Below are 21,394 nucleotides of genomic sequence, written 5' to 3'. Positions count from 1 at the left end.
CCACTTGATAACTTTAACTAAATTTAAACCATATCACGATCCGTCACGGGTGGATGTGACTCTTGCATTCCAGCCTATTTTACATTAACCACTAGTCATAAGTTCAAGGAAGTCTTATTTACCCTTTCACTCGTGGTCCAAATCTCATGTTGGACCTTGATGCTCTGCTGTTGTTCACTTAAAGGCCATCCATCTTCCTCCTGTTCCACGGGACTTTTGATGACTTGGCTTACCCTCAGTGCGCTGCTCCTTCCGTTGATGAAGGTTCTGATACCCGTTATTGTACCTCTCTCGATTCCTGGCAGTGCCATCATCCCATGCATTTCATGATGTGCACCTGCGGAATCAATAGCACCGCTCGTCTCGCTTGTGCGTCTCGTTCGCCACTTTTTGGGAGTTGCGATCAGCCGCAATAATTCTTTTGTTCTACTGAAAATCTTGCTGCTGTCGGAGGGGAGCTGGGGTCCTATTACTTTCTGGTTGCGAGAGATAAACAAAGCACGGAAGGCAGTGCCGGTGGTCAGAATCAGACCGACTTCGCCAGCGACAATAAGCCAGTAAACTTCCCATGCACTGTCAAATGTAGACTCGACATGAAGTCCAGAGACACGAATAACGGTCAGAACGATCATGCCAATGGTGAGGCAGAGTGAGAAACCGAGGGCAATCTTCTGTGTCCAGCGAATTTTGATTTGCCAAATCAAGCGGACAGGGATTACGAGAACTGAAAACTTAGTAGTTAGAGCATTTGGTTAGAATATTTTTCTTACTGATGAGGTCTGAAAAGATATCCAGGACCATTTGAGAGATTGCATAGTTGATAACAACTTGCGCCTTAGCTCCTTGGCCACATTGTACTGTATTCAGTAAATTAGCAAGCATCTTAGAGGTGGCAGCCAGGAGACTCACAAACTTGGGGATTGTTATAATGCGGGCAAGCCAAAATGTATATCGCCATTCCATATCCCGCAATTATCAAGTTAAGCACAAAGACCACCCACCAATACCGAGTCATACTCTTGATTCTATCAATCAATTTCTTGAAGAAGAAAAGAAAGCCAAACTTGACGCTCACTATTGCTCCCCAAGCACACATCAGGCTTATTGTCGAACGCTCCGAATAATCATAAACACGCTGGATAAAGTCCTTGGGAAGTTGGGTGTATATTTCAGAGGTTCCCAGTATCAAGGCTTCGGCCATAAAAAGGTTATCAATGTAATTGAAAAGGAGGCCGATAGACGCTGTAATGCAGAGGATGCCGACTATAATAAGGGCATCGTCTATAGCAAACTGTTTTTGAATTCTAATGCGTATGTAGAAGCGAATGATAGCAGCAGTGATTGCGAGTATGTAGAGTGCTAAGGTTGATGCCTTTTCCGTCAGCTTGTGCTCAATCCAGACGAAGGTGCAATCTTACGAACAACTGTTGCTTATGGATTCGACCCATATGATCAAATTGCGATAGACCCATCTCGAAAGCCGTTGTTCAAAGCGTTGAACTTGTCGGAGTAGTTGCTAAAAGATTCGTTTCTCAGATCTTCAGAGACCTTCACGTTATGTGAGCACGATAATAGGGGAACATAGACACAACTGATGCTCACGGTTTCTTCCATTTGACATCATCAAAGCGCCATAAGTTATAGGGCCTATATTGGCTCTTCATGTTTTGCATCATAGCCAAATCTATGTCCACTCTAAGTATGTTGGGGGCTGACGCGATCGTCACCGAGTACTACCGATAAAGTGGCCGTTGTGGCGACTCTGACCATCTATCATATCTTGGTACATAGAAAAGGGTGTTTCTTCATCTTTCATGTACCCCGCTGCATGCTGACAGGATAATTTTATCCGAATTTCCCTCCTCCAATATCGTCTACGAGCCACGCTGCAGGTCTACAGTGAAGATAGTTCTGGAAACATTCCATAACTCCACCTCACTAACAGTTTTCAGACATACGTCAGGCTTGCATAAAGATTTTCTGACACCCACCAATTTCGTAATAAGCCAGGCGTTAGTTCGTGTATGCATTCTGCAGTACGCTTATTTTTTTAGTTTTGACCGAACTTGAAACTCTTCATCTATGGTTGAGTGCTACACCAACATACATCTCAACTGGCACTTAATCCAATCACCGTTCTGAACGAACTAGTATCGTATATATAGGTAATGTAGAATCATAAACACTGTTACACGGGGCGCAATGAGATCATTTTCATCTACCTATCATAATGCAGGCATATTGATGTAGGGTCGCACGACAAAATTGCGAGCATGAGTCCATTAGTGCAGACCCATGGCCACTTCAATTTATAGCGAGATGCATGAACATTGTGACCATTTCATTCACTACGCCTCATTAATGCTTCAGAATCAATACGTTCAGACCAGTTCTCTTGTTTTACGCACCAAAAACTTTTTAGACTACTTATTAGGTAGGTAAGCTAAAGTTTCATCTGAGTGAAAAAGTAAATATAATCACAGACGCATCTACGCCTCATTAGCGCGTCCAAAAAAAACATGAATTTCGAGATACTTGACATGAGTTATTAATATCTTAGGCGTCGAAACGCTAAAGAAATCTTGTAATGTGTGTACTGTTGTTGGCAGACAAATAGGTACTGTTTTCATACCCCTGCCAAGAAATTGCTTTTCACTAACATCCAAGTTATGCCGTAGTAACTTTCGCATCAGCCAACGGTCCGGAGTATCAGAATCTAAGCCTCCTCCATACCTCGACGTATCAAGGGCTTTACAGAAAAGGTTCATTCACAGTGCTCGCTATTCTCTCTACAACTCTCGGACTTGATGGTTATTAAAACCTAATCACTAATGTCCTTCAGTCGTGTTGACAGCAATAGACACTTTAGCCTCGCATAAGTTTAGTGCATCAATGAAAGTCGGATTTGATCTCATCAGTTATCTCGCTCTCCAGAGACAGGACATCGGGATATACATAGTCATGCTTATCAGAGTCCTGGCACTTTTTGGATTTTTCGCCCTACCATTCCTTTTCTCTCAAATTGTTACATATTTCCTCATCCCCAAAGATTTCGTGGAAGTCAGGAACGAAGACATCGATGGTTATGACGAGGAGGAGTTTTATGCTCATTTTCCCGTCAAAAAATGAGGAATTTCTATTCCAATAAAGAATAATTGTAAGTGTCACATTCGAGTCCTAATTAGCTATACTAATACCGATCAGCCGCGGAATTCGAACATATAACCGTAGTAAATGGCTCAACTTCTCAACAATCAGCAAGCAACCTAGATTTTGCGAGGGAATAATTGGATGCTCAGCTGAGTTTGGGTATCAGCACAAATGAGCACAATGTGTTCCATGGCTATGGGTTGAAGTGGTTCAGTCAGCGATATTCCCGCTCTGTGGGACTCATTGGTAATGCCATGATGAGGAAACTTAAAGTCAGGAAGTCGCGAAGAAGAATAGCAATCTTCAATCTTAACGGGTAGTTGATGAAATCAATGTACATGAGTTGGCTCTTAGTAGATGAAATGAAGGCAATGAATCAAAGCGCTGTGCTTGTATGTTACCCGAAATTCTTTATGTGTAAACATCGAGTACTTTTGCTTATGTTCAAAATTTTCCATGTATGTTTGTGTAATTTCATTCACAATCACTGACCTCACAGGTGGATATCACTCTTTAATCGAAGCTGGTGATGTCAAAGTAGAATAGAGTACATGTGGCTCATATAAAATAGATGCTCAATTTTGCGACGTAATTGATTATGTCATAACTACCCAGTGGAAATAGTCGATGTGATGAGTTCTCTCTATGACTTTGAGCTATGTTCTGGGATTATCCCCAACCCCATATCGCGTGCATGCTTGATGTGTCCCTGTTCCTCTTTCAAAGGAGATTCAACACTAGAATGGCAAAAATGGCTCCACCAGCCTGAAGTCTAGATTGGAGTTGCTGATTGTCTGCCCCAGCAGACAGTGAGGTAGTGGCATCAGTTGAAGTGGCCGCAAAAGAAGTGGTAGCTAATCAAATTAAGTTGTTGCACGTCATAAGTATCAGAAATTTGTATTGGATGGTCTTACATGGACTTGCGCTTGTTGTTCTGGCGTCTGTGGTTGGAATGACATTCGAAGCAGAGGTTGCCCCACTAGTAGATGAGGGACAAGATGGAAGTGTACTGGCGATGGAGATCCCCGCTCTGTGAATGTCTATGAGAAAGAATTCCTTGTAAAGTGGAACTATGTGTACTTGCCCCGAGCACAAATTCACCGCGAACGAGATAACCGCTAAGCAGGGTGTTAGAAACTTTGTTATTTGAAGAAGCATTGAGCATGTTACATACAATTAAAATCGGCCGTGTCGCATTTGGACAACGAACAACAACCTATGTTTTGAGAGAACGAGCTGTCAGCGCAGATGCAGCTGATATCAGTCTGACCGCACTGTGACGGCAAACTAGATAGGCAGCTTTGCTGTGAATAAATGTCAGTAATGGCTGGAGTATAGCTGACTAGAGAATACCTTACAGCGCAAGAGGGCAATTGAGCGGAAACTAAAGAGACAATGCTCAACAACGCAAAAGTTTGTTTTGTAACCTTCATGGTGGAATTTTATGACTTTTTGGACTCTGGCTTTCTTCTGAGAAACGAATGTCTGATAGAATATTGAGAGGTATAACTAAACGTGGAGCTGTTTTGAAGTTAAGTTGCCTTCCAATCTTCCATCGGAGTAGCCCGCTAGCTATCTTTAGCCCCCCTTCTGTATTCTAGAGCCTCATTTCTCTATTGGCCCCACGAAGTTTGATGTTTGAATCTTACACACCACCTTCGAAGTAAGGCAACGGCGTGGTATATTGACATATTCTTGGAAGTCTGAAGTTGTGCACCACCAGACTTTGACGCTTGGTTATCATTTGTGCAAAATGAGCCCGAAATTGAACAGTCCAAGAAACTGAGGTGGTAAACGTGCCATTAGCCTTCTGCAGATGAATATTGCGTTATCAGGGTTGTCAAATCCCCACCATCTTCGCGGCAGTAGAGTGGCGTAATCTTCAAATAAAAAATAAGCCGCATAAGTGCTAATCTGGCACAGCTGTTCGTCGCTCTCAAAAACCACACCAAAAACAGTCATTTTGTCCTATTTATAACCATAATCCTTCAGACGATCAGTGTGTGTGAAGACAAAGTTGAGGATCACCTATCGGGATTCATCAGACGGTTCAAGGTTTATTACGGAATGATTTCATCCGAAAAATGGAGTAATACAATGCCTGAAAACACAGGGTAAGAAACGACCGCTGTACAAAATCAGGGGGCGGCACGGACCGGGATCATTGATATAAGGTTATTAAAAACGACTAGTTTAGCATTTAAATAAGTAATAGCCGACTATTAGATACCGGCACTAGCACTACAGCCTCACCGAGTTACTTAGGATTGTACTACCTAACTGAAGTACCTAGGTAACTGCTGTTTACTGTAATGAGCTTGGATCAGTTTCAATAAGAACTACTTAGATTAATTCATAGAAAAGTTTAGAATTAAAATTTGATACAAGTTGAATATTCATTTATTTTTAGTGATTGAGAAACCCACATGCCTTATTATCATGATACTGACTCTAGTAGTCACGTAGATGGACGTCGCGCCCCCCTGTCGATCGATGCTGATAGGCGAATTCATAGAGCACGGGCCTTTGGGGTTACTTTATAATACCTCAATAGACTAACCCCTCCATGACAAACAAATGCTTGGAAAGTATTGCTTTCCAATAGATTTCCATGCATATCGAAATTGCATTTGTATTCTGCCTACTTCCCGTAGGTGATCCAATCTTAAATCGCTACATTTTGTAGCAGTTGGTGACTAATATCTCGCCATCGTTGTCAAGAATGAAGTACCTCTTCGCACCTGGGCAGCTGGAGCACCAAGAACCTCACTCGGCCTTCACTTACATTGCTGCGCCCCTTTAAAGCCTTTTCAAGCATAATCTTCTATCCATGGATGGATCTACCAATCTCACTGCTTGTGCGTTGTATCATGTGGCTTTGAAGCAGTAGTGAATTCTCGGTTCGACGTACCATCGTTTGATATCTCGACAGTTAGAATCAAATCTTTACAAACAACAAACAACAAACAAACATACAAACATACAAACAGACAATCTTCACGCCATCATGGATGTTTTCCAGGCCAAGCCAATCTTTACGGCTGTCTCAGTCGCAGGAGTAACTTTGCTGGGCTATTTCTTCACACGACTCTATGCAGCGCGGATGCTCATGGTAAAGCTTCAGAAGCAAGGCTGCGTAAGTTTTTATCTCTTCTTTACGAACGCCAACTAACAACATTTGCAGCCTGTAGCACCTGGACATTCCTTCCTCTTTGGCCACCTTCTCCTACTTGGGAAAATGTCCAGGCGCCTTCCAAAAGATGCTCACTACCAATATATGTTCGGCGAGATCTACCGCGACCATTTTGAGTCTACAGGCGTATATTATATGGATCTCTGGCCCATGACTGGACTCTTCATGTGCATCCACTCTCCCACGACTGCCATCTCTGTAACGCAGACCAATACTCTAATCGCCGCGCGCAAAGTTGACCTTTTGCCACGCTTTTTCAAGCCAATCGCGGGAGGCCCCTGTCTCTTCGATATGCCCGAAGAAGCATGGAGACCGTGGCGCGCTGTATTCAATAAGGCGTTTAATAATGAACATTTCCAGAAGCTGGTCCCGGGGATGGTCAAGCAAATCGAAGTTTATAAGGATATTTTAAGGTATATCATTGATTTATTTCTTCATTGTTGTCCGATATCTACCTCTGTTTGTTTGGCTCGCTGAATTCTTTGTATTTCCTGATGCATTCTTTTGTCTTTCAACCTTTCTCTGGTTCCAAATTGCTAATTATTGGATATCGTGATAGAGAGCACGCCGAAAAGGGCGATATGTTCTATCTGGATACCACGACTCTGCGCTTCACTATGGATCTAATTGGAAAGACAATCATGTGGGTCTCTTTCTCCTCGTTTTATTACCGAGTGAGGCTAAACTTATTAGGAACACCGAATTTCATGCTCAACGCGGGTACAATGTTCTTGCAGACTCTATGATTAGCCAAATTCGCTGGCATGAGCCTGCCGCAGCTATCGACCCCTTCAGCCGCATAAATGTAGCACGATGGTATATGGAATGGTCTAACGGAAGAAAGATGGATGCATATATTAGTGCAGAGCTAGATCGAAGATATGCGGAATACAAAGCCGACTCCAAGGATTCACGCAGCAAAGCTATTATTGATCTCATTTTGCAAGCAGAAATCGCCCCCGACGCCGATGTCAAGCCTGACAAACTAGACCCTGATTTCAAGGCATTCGCGATTAGGCAAATCCGCTTGTTTGTTTTCTCGGGTCATGACTCACTCAGTAGTACAATCTGCTATATCTACCATTTACTCTCGAAAAATGTCGAGCCGATGCGGAAAGTCAGAGAAGAACATGATCTTGTTTTTGGAAAACAGATTGATGGAGCAAGCGAGCTTTTGAAAACCAAACCACATCTCGCAAATGATTTGCCTTACACAACAGCTGTCATCAAGGAAACGCTTCGACTTTTTCCTGCCGCGTCAAGTTCCAGACAAGGATATCCAGGTGTGACTCTTTATGATGATCAGGGCACTGCATGTCCTACCAATGGTGCAGTCTGCTTCATTGATCATGTAGGGATGCACCGCGCGCCGAAGTACTGGGTTAGACCTGAAGAATTTCTTCCAGAACGATGGCTGGTAGACCCAGGCCATGAGCTATACCCTGTGAAAGGTGCATGGAGACCGTTCGAATATGGCCCAAGAAACTGTATTGCCCAGGGACTAGTCATGACGGAGTTGAGGGTTTTGTTGGCCTGCACTGTACGAGAATTTGTGTTTGAGGATGCATATGAAGAATGGGATAGGTCTCATAAGAAGAAAGGCCCACAAACTCATAGAGGAGAGAGAGCATATCAGATTGAAGAAGCTGCGGCACACCCGAGTGCCCATTATCCTTGCCGAGTGAGGATGATGAATGTTTGACATTAGAATTGGGTTGAATAAGGGGTGACGTGAGGTAATAATGGGATTCGGTAATGACGACGGTTAGCAATAAAGTAGATAAGTGAGTTAATTGCAAAGTGATTCATAACAACAATGTTCATATGACTAGCAATCTCAACGAGATGCTTGATATCCTCATGATACCGGCCATGATCAAAACCTATAGCTTTCTATGGGTGCTTGGATAACTTTCAAGACGCAACACGACCAAATTCATGGTAAATTCCAGCTCTTCAAATATGCAGGATAAATACATGCTGTGCAGGCGCTACCTTCCAACAGAATCGTAATGTGTAAAATATTAAAGTATTGTTTCTCATAACATAACACTCAAATGACAATCAGATAGAAATGGATGAGGTGAATTCGTGTGAGCGTAGACGCTAACCGAATCGGGACTAGCCGGATCTCTAAGACTTTAGGTCCAAAGTGCTTGTGGTTTCCAAACTGACAATGGGATATTCTCGCGACGCGTTCTGAAATATACTACGTATCTGTCGAAAACACCATATAATACTTCGAGACTGCGCAATTCCTATGGTTATTATCGCCTAAATGAGCAGTCTGTTTTAAGACGCTTTTGAGCTGTTTTCAAAATTTGTATCATTCTTTCGCAAGGTCCAAGGAACGATTGATTGAATTAGTACTTCCTATATTCGATAATCCCACATCAACATGACGACTCGCAATCCCCCTCAATCTTTCATTTCGAGTTATGCTCCGCGATTGCGCACATATACCAATTCGTTGCTTACCCCAGTCATACAGCCAACAGCAGCTGTCGCGACACCACTCGGTAGAACAACGAAAAGAGGAACCACAGCAATAAATTATGCAGAGGATGGATATGAATTCGAGGAGGATGATGATGATGAAAACAAGAGAAGGCCTACAGGCTTAAGGAGTTTACGAAGGGAAGATATTGGACAGGCAAAACAAGACCCCGCAGAAAAGGTTGGCAAAGAAGCTACTGCGCCAGTGGAAATTCAAGGTATTTGGAGAGATTGGATGGGCAAGCAACGCCCAGGAAAAACCGACATGCAAAATTATGCACAAATCGCATTACCTTTAACGTTAATCCCGATTCGAATCGACCTTGATATTCCTTCCTTCACACCCCCTGCGCCTTTGCCCGTGCCTGTAAACATTCAAGTATCTTACCCTTCGATTGATACTTCTCTACCGGCATATAAACCACAAGAGACGACAGTCCCATATCGCCTGAAGGATGTATTTCTGTGGAATTTACACGAGACATTGACAACCACCGATCAATTCGCGCAAACCATGGTGCAAGATCTGGACTTACCGAACAGAGGACAAATGGCAGCCGAAATCAGTAAACAGATCCGTACACAGCTTGAAGAATACGCAGGTGTGGCTCTTCATCCACTCTTTCATTCGCAACAGACTGCAGCGGCGAACGGCACTGTGACCACCACCATCAAACAAGGGCCATCGTCTCGAGATGCTTCAAGTACACCTGCAGCAAGTGGGAATGCGACTCCCATGCGAAATGTCATTGGCCAATCTAATGGCTATTCGACTCCTGCTAAAGCTCCCACCTCACAGTCGCAAGAAATCACCGCCACAGCAACCTCAATACCACCAGAATCCGATGAATATAATCCCGATGATATGTACCGGTGTATCATTAATTTGAATATCAATCTTTCGAATCATCTCTACACAGACAGGTTTGAATGGTCATTACTACACCCCCCAGGAACGGCTGAAATATTCGCAAAACAAACCTGCGCAGATCTTGGTTTACCTGGTGAATGGGTCCCAGCCATGACACATGCGATTTACGAAGCAGTTTTGAGATTGAAAAAGGAAGCATGTGAAAGTGGTGGTTTGGTTGGAGGTTATGGGGGAGAAATCCCCAATGATGCTGTGCATGGTAAGGATGCCGGGTGGAGATATGATAATGAGCACCTAGCAGATGAGTGGGAACCCAAGGTTGAGATCTTGTCAAAGGAGGAAATCGAGAAGCGAGAAGGCGATAGAGAAAGACAAATTAGGCGGATGAGGAGAGAAACCGCTAGATTCTCATCGAATTCCGGGATGGCTGGTGGTCTTCCAACACCAGGTGAGAACAGAGGATACTTCGATGAACCACCGGCAGAAGAACGTATGGGTCGTGGTGAGAGAAGCAAGAAGAAGAGACGCTTCAGAAGTCTTAGTCCATTGGGGAGATCTGGAACACCTGGTGGAAGAGGAACTCCTGATACTGGCGGTATTACTGGGTATGGTGGAGGTGGTAGTCTTACCGAATTTGAACGGAATAGTTGGAGATGCTCACACTGCAAAGTCTGGGGAACATCGGTTTGGTGTGTGAGGGATGGGCCTTTTGGACCAAGAGTAAGTCGATTTTATGTCTTGATTATGATATCTATCACTAACAATTTCTAGACTCTTTGTAATAATTGTGGCTTCCTGTTTGAGAAAGACCGCAAACTACCTCGATGGGCCAAGGATCTTCACAGACAAGACATCCGCTCAAGTGATTACAGATAAAGATAATTCCAGCCTGTTCTTTCAATAGAAATATCTACTTTGATCTTCATGAATTTTGGGAAGTTTTTTTTGCTAGGAGTCTGAGACAGGGGGCTTTATATCACGCAGCGATGTGGTAATATGGATCACAAATGATTTACTTCTGGTGTGCACATTGACAAGTGTTTGATTAAGGATGGAAAAGTCGGTTTCATAGAGCAATGACTTTTCGAGAAGAAACTTTTGTACAGTAGAGAGCTTAGGCCAATTAATGAAGTTTGATCAAGAATATGTGTATGAAAGTTTTTATTTGACAGATGTTGTGAATGAATGTCTTGTAGTATCTTTATTAAACATTCTATTCTTGAAACCCTTCTTAGAAAATAGTATACTATCTTGAAGAGAACCCCAAAAGAACCGCCATATACACCCGTTGCTATGATTGCAGTTTTCATTAATTACATTAGTATCCTTTTGTGATGACATGAGATAACGACCAAACCCTGATGAACCCGGAGCGAGGAGCCAGAGAGAGCATTGTAATAAAAGCAAACTTTCAACTCCCATCCTGCCACTACAATTGATAACCCAACCTCCGCAGAAAAAATCGAATCAAAATCAACAAATCCCCATATCCAACCACCCCACTTCCACCATCAATTCTTCCGCATGCAGTAGTAACCTCGAAACAAAAAATTCTTGAGTATCATAGACTCTCCATGTGCTGATATTGGCAGGAGTTCGTCCATACATATCCTTCCCATCCATCAGATATCTACATATCCATCTTCGTTTTCTTATTCGCCTCTTCGTCATGTTGACCAACGCTGGATTCTCTAGCTCTCTTGCCAGAATCTTTTGAAGGACCATTAGGGAAAGTACCCATTTGCGGTTTCGTTTTTCCTTCTTGTGCTTTGGCTTGCTGTTGTCGTCGGAGGATGGCTTGGCATTCCGCGTTCCAGAATGCAGCGCCTTGTGCTCGTATAATCTCATCTTCATCTTCATATCTCTGGAATGCTTCCTGTGCGCTTGGAAATTCCAGTTTCGGCGCCGCCATCTCATTCTGCATCTGTCCCTGTGTCAGAAGAGTTTTTAAGCGCGCGTTCATGATACTATCGAGCTGAGCATTTCTTTGCACAGTTGACTCCATATTTGCTGTTCCATTCCTCGGTCCTTGTCCTTGTCCTTGTCCCTGTCCCTGTCCTTGAGCCTGTCCTTGAGCCTGTCCTTGAGCCTGTCCTTGAGCCTGTCCTTGAGCCTGTCCTTGAGCCTGTCCTTGAGCCTGCGCGTTAGCTTGAGACTGGAGATGAACCTGTGCCAACATTCTCTGCGCCTGTGTCTGTGCCGCCAGTGCCTCCCCTTTGACTCTCTGTCCCCAGATTTTGACAGCTTCCTCTCCTAGGATATTATTCTTTCCATTGATCGTCACAGCAGCGCCAATTTCAACTTTGATTTCCCTAGGTTGACCATCAGCATCGCCCATTGGAATACCGCGTGATCCTTCAGACGCAGAATGTAGAGATTTGAGGATTGCATCTGTGATTTTTTGGATTTGTGGGGCCGGGTGGAAAGTGATTATGTTGTCATCGCCGGTGATAGTCAGGGGAGAATTGATAATGAGATTGAGACGAGTGGATTCATAACTGGTCTCCTCCTCCTTCTCTGGTTGTTGAACAGATACTCGGGGTTGTGCGTTAGTTGGGGCGGTAGGAGCAAAGGTATTTGGCCTTCCATTCTTCATGATGTATTGTGTGGGGTTTATGGCCACACCTGTGTTGAGAAGTTGTTGGAATGCAGGTTCGATTTGTCCACCGTTCATTCTGGTAGCGATCGGGCTTTGGCTGAGAACATCATTTGGCAGAATTTGTACCGGTTGAAATGCTTGCGTCTGGTTAACATGCTGCTGTTGTAGTCGTTGCTGCCGTGCTTGATTTCGCTGCATTTGTTGTTGAGCCACATACTGCTGCTGTTGTAATTGTTGCTGTGCTCGATGTTGCTCCAATTGATGATAGTGTCTTTGTGCATTCTGAGCTAGCTGTTGTGTGATTCGATGTGGGTGCAGCATATTGATTCCCATCTGCTGTTGCATCGAGGTATTTACTGGTCCAAAATTAGGATTGTTGGCGCCGCCTTGTTGCTGCATCTGTGGACTTGCTCCAATTCTAGGATCGTTGACTCTAGAGTCTGTATTCGTACCACCAAGGGAATCCCTAGGTGTAGCACGACCACTGGTTTCATTAGAAGCAATTCCCAAACCTTGAGGCAAGCCTTGGTGACTAATTGTAGAAGAATCACTGGAGCCTGACATGATGAAAAGGTGAGGATGATTAATGTGATTCAAAATCTTGTCGGATAGAGTACGGCAAAATGTGATGGTAAGAAAAGGTTGTTGTAAGTTCAGTTGTGTTGGTTGAATTTTAGAGTGGACAAAATTGATCTCGAAATTCGAATCCTTAAATATTCGTTGTGGGAAAATAATAGAGACGCTAAGCTAATAAAAAACTTGTTTTGCTTCCGAGGTGGAAGATACCGAAGGACCTGTATTGATTTTATATTCACTATCATAAACTTCACTCGAAGCTCTTCTAGATGATGGTGGTAGATGGGTAATAAAGAAAGATACAGTGAATGCCTGAATCTTTATGGAGGATGGAAGAACTTGGGACTACCATTCATCCTTTTGAAAATGAGAAATAACAAAATATATAGCTCTCAATTATAAAAGGTGATTTCTTCCAGATCGTTGAAGTGATCGTTGAAGTTGAATCTCTAATGCCATAATGAGTATCTATTCGCCGGCCGAATCTAATAAAAGAAATGGATAGCATGGCTGACCTCTGATAGTTGAACAAATGACTTCTATGGAATGATATAGATACAGAAGTATGACTGTTAAAAACTTTGATAGGTTGTTGAAATTTTGTCAAAGTCAAGTTGAAAAGACTAGGAGAAGCATGAACTGTCTGTAGACAGTCCTTCAATGACGGAATAGAAGGTATCTAATTAGGATAGTAGAAGATAGAATCAGTATTATATGAAATTTACATCGTAACTTGGCCAGTTTCCACAAGATACGATAGTATGTGTTAATTTTAGCTTCTATATATCAATATTGAATCATCACAACCATTAATGAGACAGAGAACAGGGAATGTCTGAATCTAAGACTCCAAAACCGGCACCTAGAAGATATTTATGACTATAGAAAAGCACTAGGACCATCTACAAAACAGCAACTGGTAGCAAGCGCTGGGTATCTGCATGATCTGGTAGTTTCATGAATAGAATACTGGAGGGAAACATTGAAGGAAATGGTCATAGTGGACAGGTGAAGATGATAGTAGTTTGTGGAATATTACAAGATACCCTGATCTAGGCAACTTCATGTTCATGAGAACAGTAAGCACTGGAATAGATCTGAGAATGTTTTCTGGCTACACTCGGAACTCAAATGGGCATTGATCAAACATCTTGGTGGTAATGAGTGAAGAACATTGCTATTAATGCGTTCAGAGAAAAAAAAACTATTGTTAGAAGTAGGAACAACAGTGTTTGTGAGCCATGGTGTATACAAACGGAGAAGAGCAGTATGACAGAAGACAAATAAAGCACATCCACTTGAATCATCAATATGATGGTGTTTGTCCAGCTCCAAACCATGATCAATGTCATTTCTTCATCAGCTATCAAAAGCGTCAGTGCTAGCTAACGCATTTGCTTATTTTATGAAAGACACATCGAAGAATCATTGCTTCATCTTCAACCTTGACCTGGCATCTTCTCAAGCAACAGTACTCACTTATACAAATTGTTCTTTTGGTCGTAACATATCATCAATTGGTATCATCTTCTAGGCCACCTCATCATCACATCTATCCCTTGTATCTTACAAAACCCTCTGAGGAAAAAAGATCTACGCTCAAGTAGCTCATTTCTTCTCTACCGACCTCTTAACACCCTCGACAAATGCCTCAACTGCCTCGCCACCTCCTAATGGAACACTTCCTCCCTTTACTAAACCATTGTTCTTTAGCTCAACTCCCAACGCATCCGCAATACTAGGCAAACCACCGTCACGAATTGCCATAGTCAGACTTCCTAAGCTCTGATGAAATTGTGGACTTCGAACTACTCTCTTCAATACCGACTTCTTTTGGTCCAAGCTCAAAGCCTCCATAGCAGCGTTTGCAGTCGCAGAAGTTGCATCAGCCATTCCTTCGAGGGAGGATGCGGATTCTTGTGCAAGTTGTAGGATGGTTGGTGGAAGATAGCTAAGGAGATTATCCACTTGGGCTGGGGTTGCAGCGTCGATCGATGGAATGGTTACCGTATTTGGTAAAAGGTCCGGTAAAGTAGTGTACATTTGAGTTTGGGATTGTTGTTGCATGCCAGCTCCCCCAGGACCCTTCAATGAATTGAGAAAGTTTTGAACAACTGAGGCAGCATCTGATGGCCCTGAACCAGCACTACTCACATGGTCAGCGCAAGGTTCTTCTTGAAGGCTAAAACGGATGGTTTTCGTAAATTTTAAAATTCATGCGCAACATAGCTGTCTAGAAGTACAAGAACAATACGGTATGGTTATTGTTGAATCTTCCAATGTACCAACCAAACGCCTCGTGTGTAAATGCTTGGGTACTTTGCAAAAATTGGATGAGAATAACCTACGCTCTTCCACCATCAGCTCCGGCCTCCCTTGAGCTAGCTCCTTCTTCCCTAACATCTCCACCAGTTGCACCTGCGCCAGCACCTCCACTTCCACCTTGGTGTTCGGATGAATCACCATGACCTTCAACGTCCTCCATCGTTTCGTCCTGATCGTCATTTCCTCCGTCATCTCCTCTGACTTGTGCGATTTCCTGTTCGACGTCGACTTCATCTCCTTGTAACAATGAATTCACAATTTGTCCAATCTTCAAGTCCCTGGGACTAAACCAACTTGCATCTCCATTTCGCGCTTGGGGTTTTGATTGCATCCAGAAAAGATATCTTTGGGAAGAGGATGAAAATTTAAGAACGAATATGCGGCCATTGGTTTTTGCGGTTGGTTCAGTGGTTTGATTGGAATCATATGGTTGGAAAATGGCGTCGGTTGGTGGTAAAAGTAAATCCATATTCTCATCATCATCCATACGTTTGCTTCTTTCTCGCCATTGGAAATGAATTAAATCTTCATAGCAGTTAGTTGAATCCTATCTCCAGGGATATCTAAATGACCTACCATCTTCGGACCAAAGGTAGATATAACCTGGAGTTGCTTCAGGCTTAACTTTGTGAGGAAGACTTGATGTCTGGTAGAAGTAGAGCTGTTAGTTTGGCATTTGAATGCAGAAAGATATGAATAAACTTACATCGATTTCACACTTCCCCGCCTTGAAAGTAATAATTGGTGAAATGGACATCTTGTTGGTTTTGGTAAGCTGTTTGGTGACAGGTATCTTGTTGAACAGGATAGCTTTAATGCGTAATGAAGTATGGGAAGCTACACTCTAGGCGGCCGGAGCTTCGCAATGAAAGTGTCCGGGTGGGTCTACCAATTATGACGCTAAAAAGGCTATCGATATTATGGCCTGATGTGACAGGCATACTTTCCCCAAACTTAGATAATCACACAATCACATGATACACAAATCATTAAGCGAATTGAAATTCCAAGTGTAGTGCCGCAGGTTTTAGCCCTGCTTGAATTTCTGTATTGGAAGAACATCTCGACTTTCACGCCAACGACCAGCGACAAAATTTACGACAACTACCCACCAACGGTTCCTTCTTCAAGATGTCGGCAACAGAAGCTACCCAGAAGAAGACCTTCGGAAAATCGACCCGGGTCGTTTCCAACGAGAAGGCACAAAAGTACTACCCGGCAGAGGATGTCTCCGCTCCAAGAAAGGTAAATACAAGAGGACCCTTTTTTTTGAAAGAGATGGCAGAGCGTTGGTTGGAATATCGTCAAATTTGGAAAATAACGAGGCGCGGGATTCAAATATATGGGACTTTGCGATTACAATTGCAATCGGCAGAGATATATTTGATTTTGATGTCAACCAGATCGCCATTATATTACATCACTGCATCGCATTTTCAGGCATTGTTTTATGGTTGAAAGAGCCTCATCACTAACAATCAATTCTCCAGGTCCGCAAGTCCATCAGACCATCTAAAGTTAGACCATCCCTCGAACCCGGAAAAGTCCTGATCCTCCTCGCCGGTCGTTTCCGTGGCAAGCGTGTCGTTCTCTTGAAGGCACTCGACCAAGGTGTTCTCCTCGTTACCGGCCCATTCAAGGTCAACGGTGTCCCAATCCGCAGAGTCAACGCCCGTTACGTTATCGCCACCTCTACCAAGGTTGATTTGGAGGGTATCGACTCAGCAAAGATTGAGGAGCTCTCAAACCCAAAGTACTTTGCTAGAGAGAAGTCAGAGAAGAAGGCATCAGAAGAGGCTTTCTTCAAGCAAGGCGAGAAGCCAGAGGTAAGATCTCATGCTGGATATATGTCACAATTTCATGAAATTAACAAATCAAAACAGAAGAAGCAACCATCCTCCAGCCGCGCAGCAGACCAAAAGACCATCGACAAGGCCATCCTTTCCAGCCTCAAAAAGACCCCAGAACTCGCCAGCTACCTCGGTAGCTCTTTCAGCCTTCGCAAGGGTGATAAGCCACACGCAATGGTATTTTAAATATGTGTTGTGGAGATTGGGGGGAATGGGTACATTTGGGCGCGGATGTGGGAAAATTCTACAGTCGATTTGACGAGTCGCTTCTTGCATCTTGACCTCTGAATGGGCATGGGTCGTCTCATTGTGAAGGGCGCTATGTAATCTGATTTGCAATGATGAAGAAAACCACAAAGCAATGATATCTTTTTTTACGCGGATGATTGTGAGATATGTGATTTCAGGATGATCTTTGGCAGGTGAAGAGTATGGATGGGAGTGTGTGGCAGACGTGCATTTCGAAGGATGAATTTGTGACGACATCAGCCAGTCAACATGTGTTCATGTGAAAGTCGCGGGGTGCAATGCCCGAGTGCAGCCCAATCCATTCTGTGGAATTACTAAAGGGTCGGGTGGGTAAAGATAAGTATGGCCAAGCCACGTTTTCTACTCGTCATACCGAAAACTACGCACAGCGTTATCTTTGGCCATGCATAATTTGATTTCATATTCATGTGATGAAAGTCTACGCGCTAGCACTGATACTTTTGGAATTCAAAAGATCCCCGAACCAGCTAACACGAAGCTTGGGTGCTGTTGGTATAGTGTTCCACCAGCACTAGCAAAAACACAATGTTGGTCTCACTGACTATGCGCAAAACCCATGCATCAAAATTGTTCCATGCCTCATTCCCGGTTCATTTCTCCTTTCCCCATGCCTTCCACCACCTCGACCCCACAGCTTTCCACAACTTTAAACGTCTCTCTCCGCAAAACTCCTAATCATTCCCTCGCAACTTGCCTCATACTCCTTCAACTCCACCTTCCCATCCTCTCCTAATACCGTATTCGCCTGCACAAAAACCTTTCTTGGTTGCTTACACTTCAACACCTGATCTCTGACTTTCTGTCCCCAATATTCTGGCTCTACGTAACACATGTCGTTGTATACCTTGACACCTGTTTCTACATCCGCAATGGATTTATAGATGTGTAACTTTTGAAGGTAGGATTCTACAGCTTGACGACCGACTGTGGGAATGAGGTGACGCTTGAGATTGATTGTTAGATCTGAGAGATCGGGAGTGGAATGGGTGATGGTGCAGAAGGATTCAGGGGCCGAGAGGAAACATTGGAGGATAGAAAAGCGGGCTTGAGAATGTGCTTGGCCCCATTTGGTGGAGCGGGGGTCCCACTGGATAAAGTTAGTACTTAGTTGTTTCTTTGGGGGGGAGGTTTAGAGGGCGGGCACATACGATTTCTAAAGAGCAAACACCCATTCTAGCCATAGATAACCAGGCTGCATACAAAACATCACCGGCTTCATTGTTCATATCAGGTGTTCCATCGCCGTAGCCGAAGATCTTCAGAACCTCGAAATCACAACTGAGGGCCATGGCGATAGCCTCAGCTCTACACTCTTCATAACTTGAGGCTACACTTCCAAATACAGATCCCCATGTTTGTCCAGGTTTATACCATGTAGTAATTGGTTTTCCGGTAAGAGGATTGACGGGAGGATTCTTGATGTCGAAATTATAGACTCCTGGTTTGGTTTCTTGAAGTAATTTTCCAGTTCCATGACCGAGAAGCTCGTGGACTCCTACTTGTACTTCGAAGGCTGCATCACGATATTTGGAGAATACTTCGAGATCTTCATCTCTGATAAATGGGATTTTCTCGTTAGGTGCTTTAGCGGACAATACGTTGCCTAATGAGACATTTTTGAACCCTTCGGTTTGTCTGATGTCGTCATAGTTGGGCTGTAGTATTAGTCAGTAGTGCTGAAAAGTTCTATACAACCAAAGGTTCCTTACGATATTGATACCCGCTGGAATTCCAGCTCCAGCAAACGTCAAAACTTCAAGACTTGTAAAATCTGGGCTCAAGAATTTGTCTTTCTCGAATTCTGTTCCCCAAGGTAATTTGGGAATGAGATTTTCGGCAGCATTGACAAGACCGCCAAAGGCACGAGTGCGTTCAGCGTTTACCATAGCGGCAAATCCTGATCAAATTATTCGTCAGTATGATTTCCTCGAAACTTGGAAATGTAAAAGAATTACCCTGAAACTCAGCTCTCACGCCCTGAGGATCTCTCAAAGTCTCAATAAATCCAATGTTAGATTCAACTGAAGGCCCCTTATCTCTGATCCAATATCTTTGCGAATCCTTAAAGACTTGCGATGAACCAGTCTCAAACGATTTAGCATAGGCTTCATACATGTCCTTCTGTGTATTATTTGCTGCATTCTCGGCGGCTTTCTTGCAATTCTCGGCAATCAAGGCCAACTCTTTTGAATGATCACCAAAAGCAATCTTCAGCTTACTGCCCTTTAGTGGGCCTTCCTCGATGGTGAACTCAGTTTCCTTGCCAATATCGCTGCCTTCAGATGGTACACTCGTGACGGCTGAAGCAAGCAAAACTTCGAATGATCCTTCGGGAGTCTTTCTCAATCTTGTGTTTTCCTATTTGACGGGTCAACAAGATGAGCAGGCCAACAAACGTATTTTACTTACCACAAGCAACCCCTTTTGCTCCAAGAAATCACCCACAGCAATGATATCCGATTTGGTGATGCTGGTTGAATTGGGATAATAATTGGTCAAATGTCCATCATCAGGAAATCCAAGATGCATCAATCCAGGATCTTGAGTTGGGAAGATGGCTCCTTTGGTAGCTTCATAATGTTGCTTTGCTTTTGGAGAAAGCGCAGCCAAAGCTTCAAAGACTTTCTCGTCACATCTTGGGATGATCTTGGAATCTCCAAAAAACTTGTAATTTCCGCAATTACCAAGAAACTATAAAAGATTAGATCCGTATTCTGAATCTCGTCCTATTTGTCTTATTGCAACTCACTTGACCACAATACTCGAGGAAAAATTTCAAATCTTCATCACTAATCCCAGCTTTCTTTTGAGCGGAACCCCAGTTACCATCAAAAGACTTGTGAAGTTCAACGATAAGATCGTAGATGTCTTCGGACTCTGGTGAAACTTGTCTTAAAGTAATACGTGTTCCATGAACGGATGCTCTGTCGTGTAATATCAGCTGATGTCCTTGCAAACGATTCAGATACTTTGAGCTAACGCCAAGCATCCAGATAAACTTTGTATCCATAACGAATGTGCACGCGATTGAAGCTCTCCAAACTCCCGAAGTTCAAACATACCTGCTAATATAATGAGCATATCTTTTTTCTCTATCAGAAAGCGCCTCAAAATGCTTTTTGATCTCAAGCTGAACGACACTAGGGGGCGAGTCCGCAAGGAAGTGTTTGAGTTCCTGAGCATTCATTGTAGAGAATTTTCGTTGAAATTGTTGTATTCTATGGAATGAAGATGGTATCAGAGGATGTTGAGAAAAAGATCTGGTGTTGAAATGGCGGGGAAGGCAAGGGCGATGAGGCTGACGTGGGGTGAAACAGTGAGCCAATGAATATGCATGTTTCAAGCGCCCCGGCAAACATTTGGACATTCTCAAGTGGTGTTTTCCAAGGTTCTCTAAGTATAGGTTTCTTACACGATATACATGCTACGAAGAATTCACTCAATTTTTGTATGGAAAGATTATTGACAGCAATTATGATAGGTAGATATTTTATACTCACACGGACCACACGTGAGACGGCCCTAATGAGTGAGCTTCAAGGATATAGGAAAACTACAGAGGTATTTGGATAAGTGTGTATGCTCCGCGGGGGTACAAGAATGGTTGTTGTGGTTCTTGTCGAGACATTCTGTGACCCATCTGGAAGAAATGATACTCTCGTCAAACAGGCGCAGGATATTTGGTTGGGCAAGACATATCATGGCAAGACATATCATGACAATACCCTCGGCCGCTCATTTCATAGACCAGAATATCATATCATGGAAGTACCGGTCACAACTTTCGAATGCCTTCAATTGGAGCTTGTAAATTGATGGTAAGATGTCCTAGTAGTTCTTATCCTTAATTCATACTATGAGTCCAGCAGTCCATGGTATCCAATGTTGGTCCGGGAGAATAGTTGTGAGAGATGCAACTGAGATCTATAGAGATGACTTTTTCGCTGTGATTCAAATAGTAGTTTCCTAGTTAAAACTCACCCAACGAACCCTTCTCGTTTCTAAAAATGATCCTTATTAATGTTTTCATCGTTAACAATTTTCAATGTTAATGTGATGTGAAG

The 21,394-nt window shown here is 43.3% G+C and overlaps 9 protein-coding genes across 9 annotated transcripts; 4 read left to right on the top strand and 5 right to left on the bottom strand.

Moving 5' to 3' along the window:
• Positions 1-23: 23 nt before the first annotated feature.
• EAE98_002082 (uncharacterized protein) lies at positions 24-1,472 on the bottom strand (the record flags this gene model as incomplete). Its single annotated transcript, XM_038949701.1, has 5 exons — positions 24-74; positions 123-724; positions 771-857; positions 910-1,372; positions 1,419-1,472. The coding sequence occupies 5 exons, from the start codon at positions 1,470-1,472 to the stop codon at positions 24-26; spliced, it is 1,257 nt and encodes a 418-aa protein (XP_038813440.1).
• Positions 1,473-2,319: 847 nt separating this feature from the next.
• Positions 2,320-3,287, top strand: EAE98_002081 (uncharacterized protein; the record flags this gene model as incomplete). The annotated part of the gene is made up of 6 exons (XM_038949700.1): positions 2,320-2,434; positions 2,561-2,617; positions 2,679-2,762; positions 2,843-3,060; positions 3,151-3,157; positions 3,205-3,287. 6 exons carry the CDS (start codon positions 2,320-2,322, stop codon positions 3,285-3,287), a joined length of 564 nt encoding a protein of 187 aa, XP_038813439.1.
• A 583-nt stretch (positions 3,288-3,870) lies between these two features.
• On the bottom strand, positions 3,871-4,583 carry EAE98_002080 (uncharacterized protein; the record flags this gene model as incomplete). The annotated part of the gene is made up of 5 exons (XM_038949699.1): positions 3,871-4,004; positions 4,065-4,180; positions 4,235-4,268; positions 4,325-4,454; positions 4,509-4,583. 5 exons carry the CDS (start codon positions 4,581-4,583, stop codon positions 3,871-3,873), a joined length of 489 nt encoding a protein of 162 aa, XP_038813438.1.
• A 1,180-nt stretch (positions 4,584-5,763) lies between these two features.
• Positions 5,764-8,363, top strand: EAE98_002079 (uncharacterized protein). The gene is made up of 4 exons (XM_038949698.1): positions 5,764-6,286; positions 6,335-6,756; positions 6,903-6,986; positions 7,037-8,363. The coding sequence occupies exons 1-4, from the start codon at positions 6,158-6,160 to the stop codon at positions 8,043-8,045; spliced, it is 1,644 nt and encodes a 547-aa protein (XP_038813437.1). The 5' UTR covers positions 5,764-6,157; the 3' UTR covers positions 8,046-8,363.
• A 378-nt stretch (positions 8,364-8,741) lies between these two features.
• On the top strand, positions 8,742-10,586 carry EAE98_002078 (uncharacterized protein; the record flags this gene model as incomplete). Its single annotated transcript, XM_038949697.1, has 2 exons — positions 8,742-10,430; positions 10,482-10,586. 2 exons carry the CDS (start codon positions 8,742-8,744, stop codon positions 10,584-10,586), a joined length of 1,794 nt encoding a protein of 597 aa, XP_038813436.1.
• A 754-nt stretch (positions 10,587-11,340) lies between these two features.
• EAE98_002077 (uncharacterized protein) lies at positions 11,341-12,873 on the bottom strand (the record flags this gene model as incomplete). The annotated part of the gene is made up of 1 exon (XM_038949696.1): positions 11,341-12,873. The coding sequence occupies one exon, from the start codon at positions 12,871-12,873 to the stop codon at positions 11,341-11,343; it is 1,533 nt and encodes a 510-aa protein (XP_038813435.1).
• Positions 12,874-14,045: 1,172 nt separating this feature from the next.
• EAE98_002076 (uncharacterized protein) lies at positions 14,046-15,967 on the bottom strand (the record flags this gene model as incomplete). Its single annotated transcript, XM_038949695.1, has 4 exons — positions 14,046-15,031; positions 15,234-15,735; positions 15,787-15,856; positions 15,917-15,967. 4 exons carry the CDS (start codon positions 15,965-15,967, stop codon positions 14,494-14,496), a joined length of 1,161 nt encoding a protein of 386 aa, XP_038813434.1. The 3' UTR covers positions 14,046-14,493.
• A 374-nt stretch (positions 15,968-16,341) lies between these two features.
• On the top strand, positions 16,342-17,246 carry EAE98_002075 (uncharacterized protein; the record flags this gene model as incomplete). Its single annotated transcript, XM_038949694.1, has 3 exons — positions 16,342-16,455; positions 16,701-17,036; positions 17,094-17,246. 3 exons carry the CDS (start codon positions 16,342-16,344, stop codon positions 17,244-17,246), a joined length of 603 nt encoding a protein of 200 aa, XP_038813433.1.
• Positions 17,247-17,492: 246 nt separating this feature from the next.
• EAE98_002074 (uncharacterized protein) lies at positions 17,493-20,697 on the bottom strand (the record flags this gene model as incomplete). Its single annotated transcript, XM_038949693.1, has 7 exons — positions 17,493-18,417; positions 18,479-18,985; positions 19,040-19,227; positions 19,286-19,688; positions 19,740-20,021; positions 20,080-20,254; positions 20,393-20,697. 7 exons carry the CDS (start codon positions 20,695-20,697, stop codon positions 17,977-17,979), a joined length of 2,301 nt encoding a protein of 766 aa, XP_038813432.1. The 3' UTR covers positions 17,493-17,976.
• Positions 20,698-21,394: the final 697 nt, after the last annotated feature.

Source organism: Botrytis deweyae, assembly GCF_014898535.1.
Source record: "Botrytis deweyae strain B1 chromosome Unknown BDEW_004, whole genome shotgun sequence".
NCBI lineage: Eukaryota > Fungi > Ascomycota > Leotiomycetes > Helotiales > Sclerotiniaceae > Botrytis > Botrytis deweyae.
The sequence above is the reverse complement of the archived record's forward strand: the minus strand, read 5'-3'. Positions and strand labels throughout refer to the sequence as shown.

Excerpts from the sequence above, each read along its gene's own strand:
- EAE98_002079 (XM_038949698.1), top strand. The coding sequence starts at position 6,158 with ATGGATGTTTTCCAGGCCAAGCCAATCTTTACGGCTGTCTCAGTCGCA. Across the intron at positions 6,287-6,334 it reads AGCTTCAGAAGCAAGGCTGC|CCTGTAGCACCTGGACATTC; the intron begins GTAAGTTTTTAT and ends CAACATTTGCAG. Across the intron at positions 6,987-7,036 it reads CTAATTGGAAAGACAATCAT|GAACACCGAATTTCATGCTC; the intron begins GTGGGTCTCTTT and ends TAAACTTATTAG.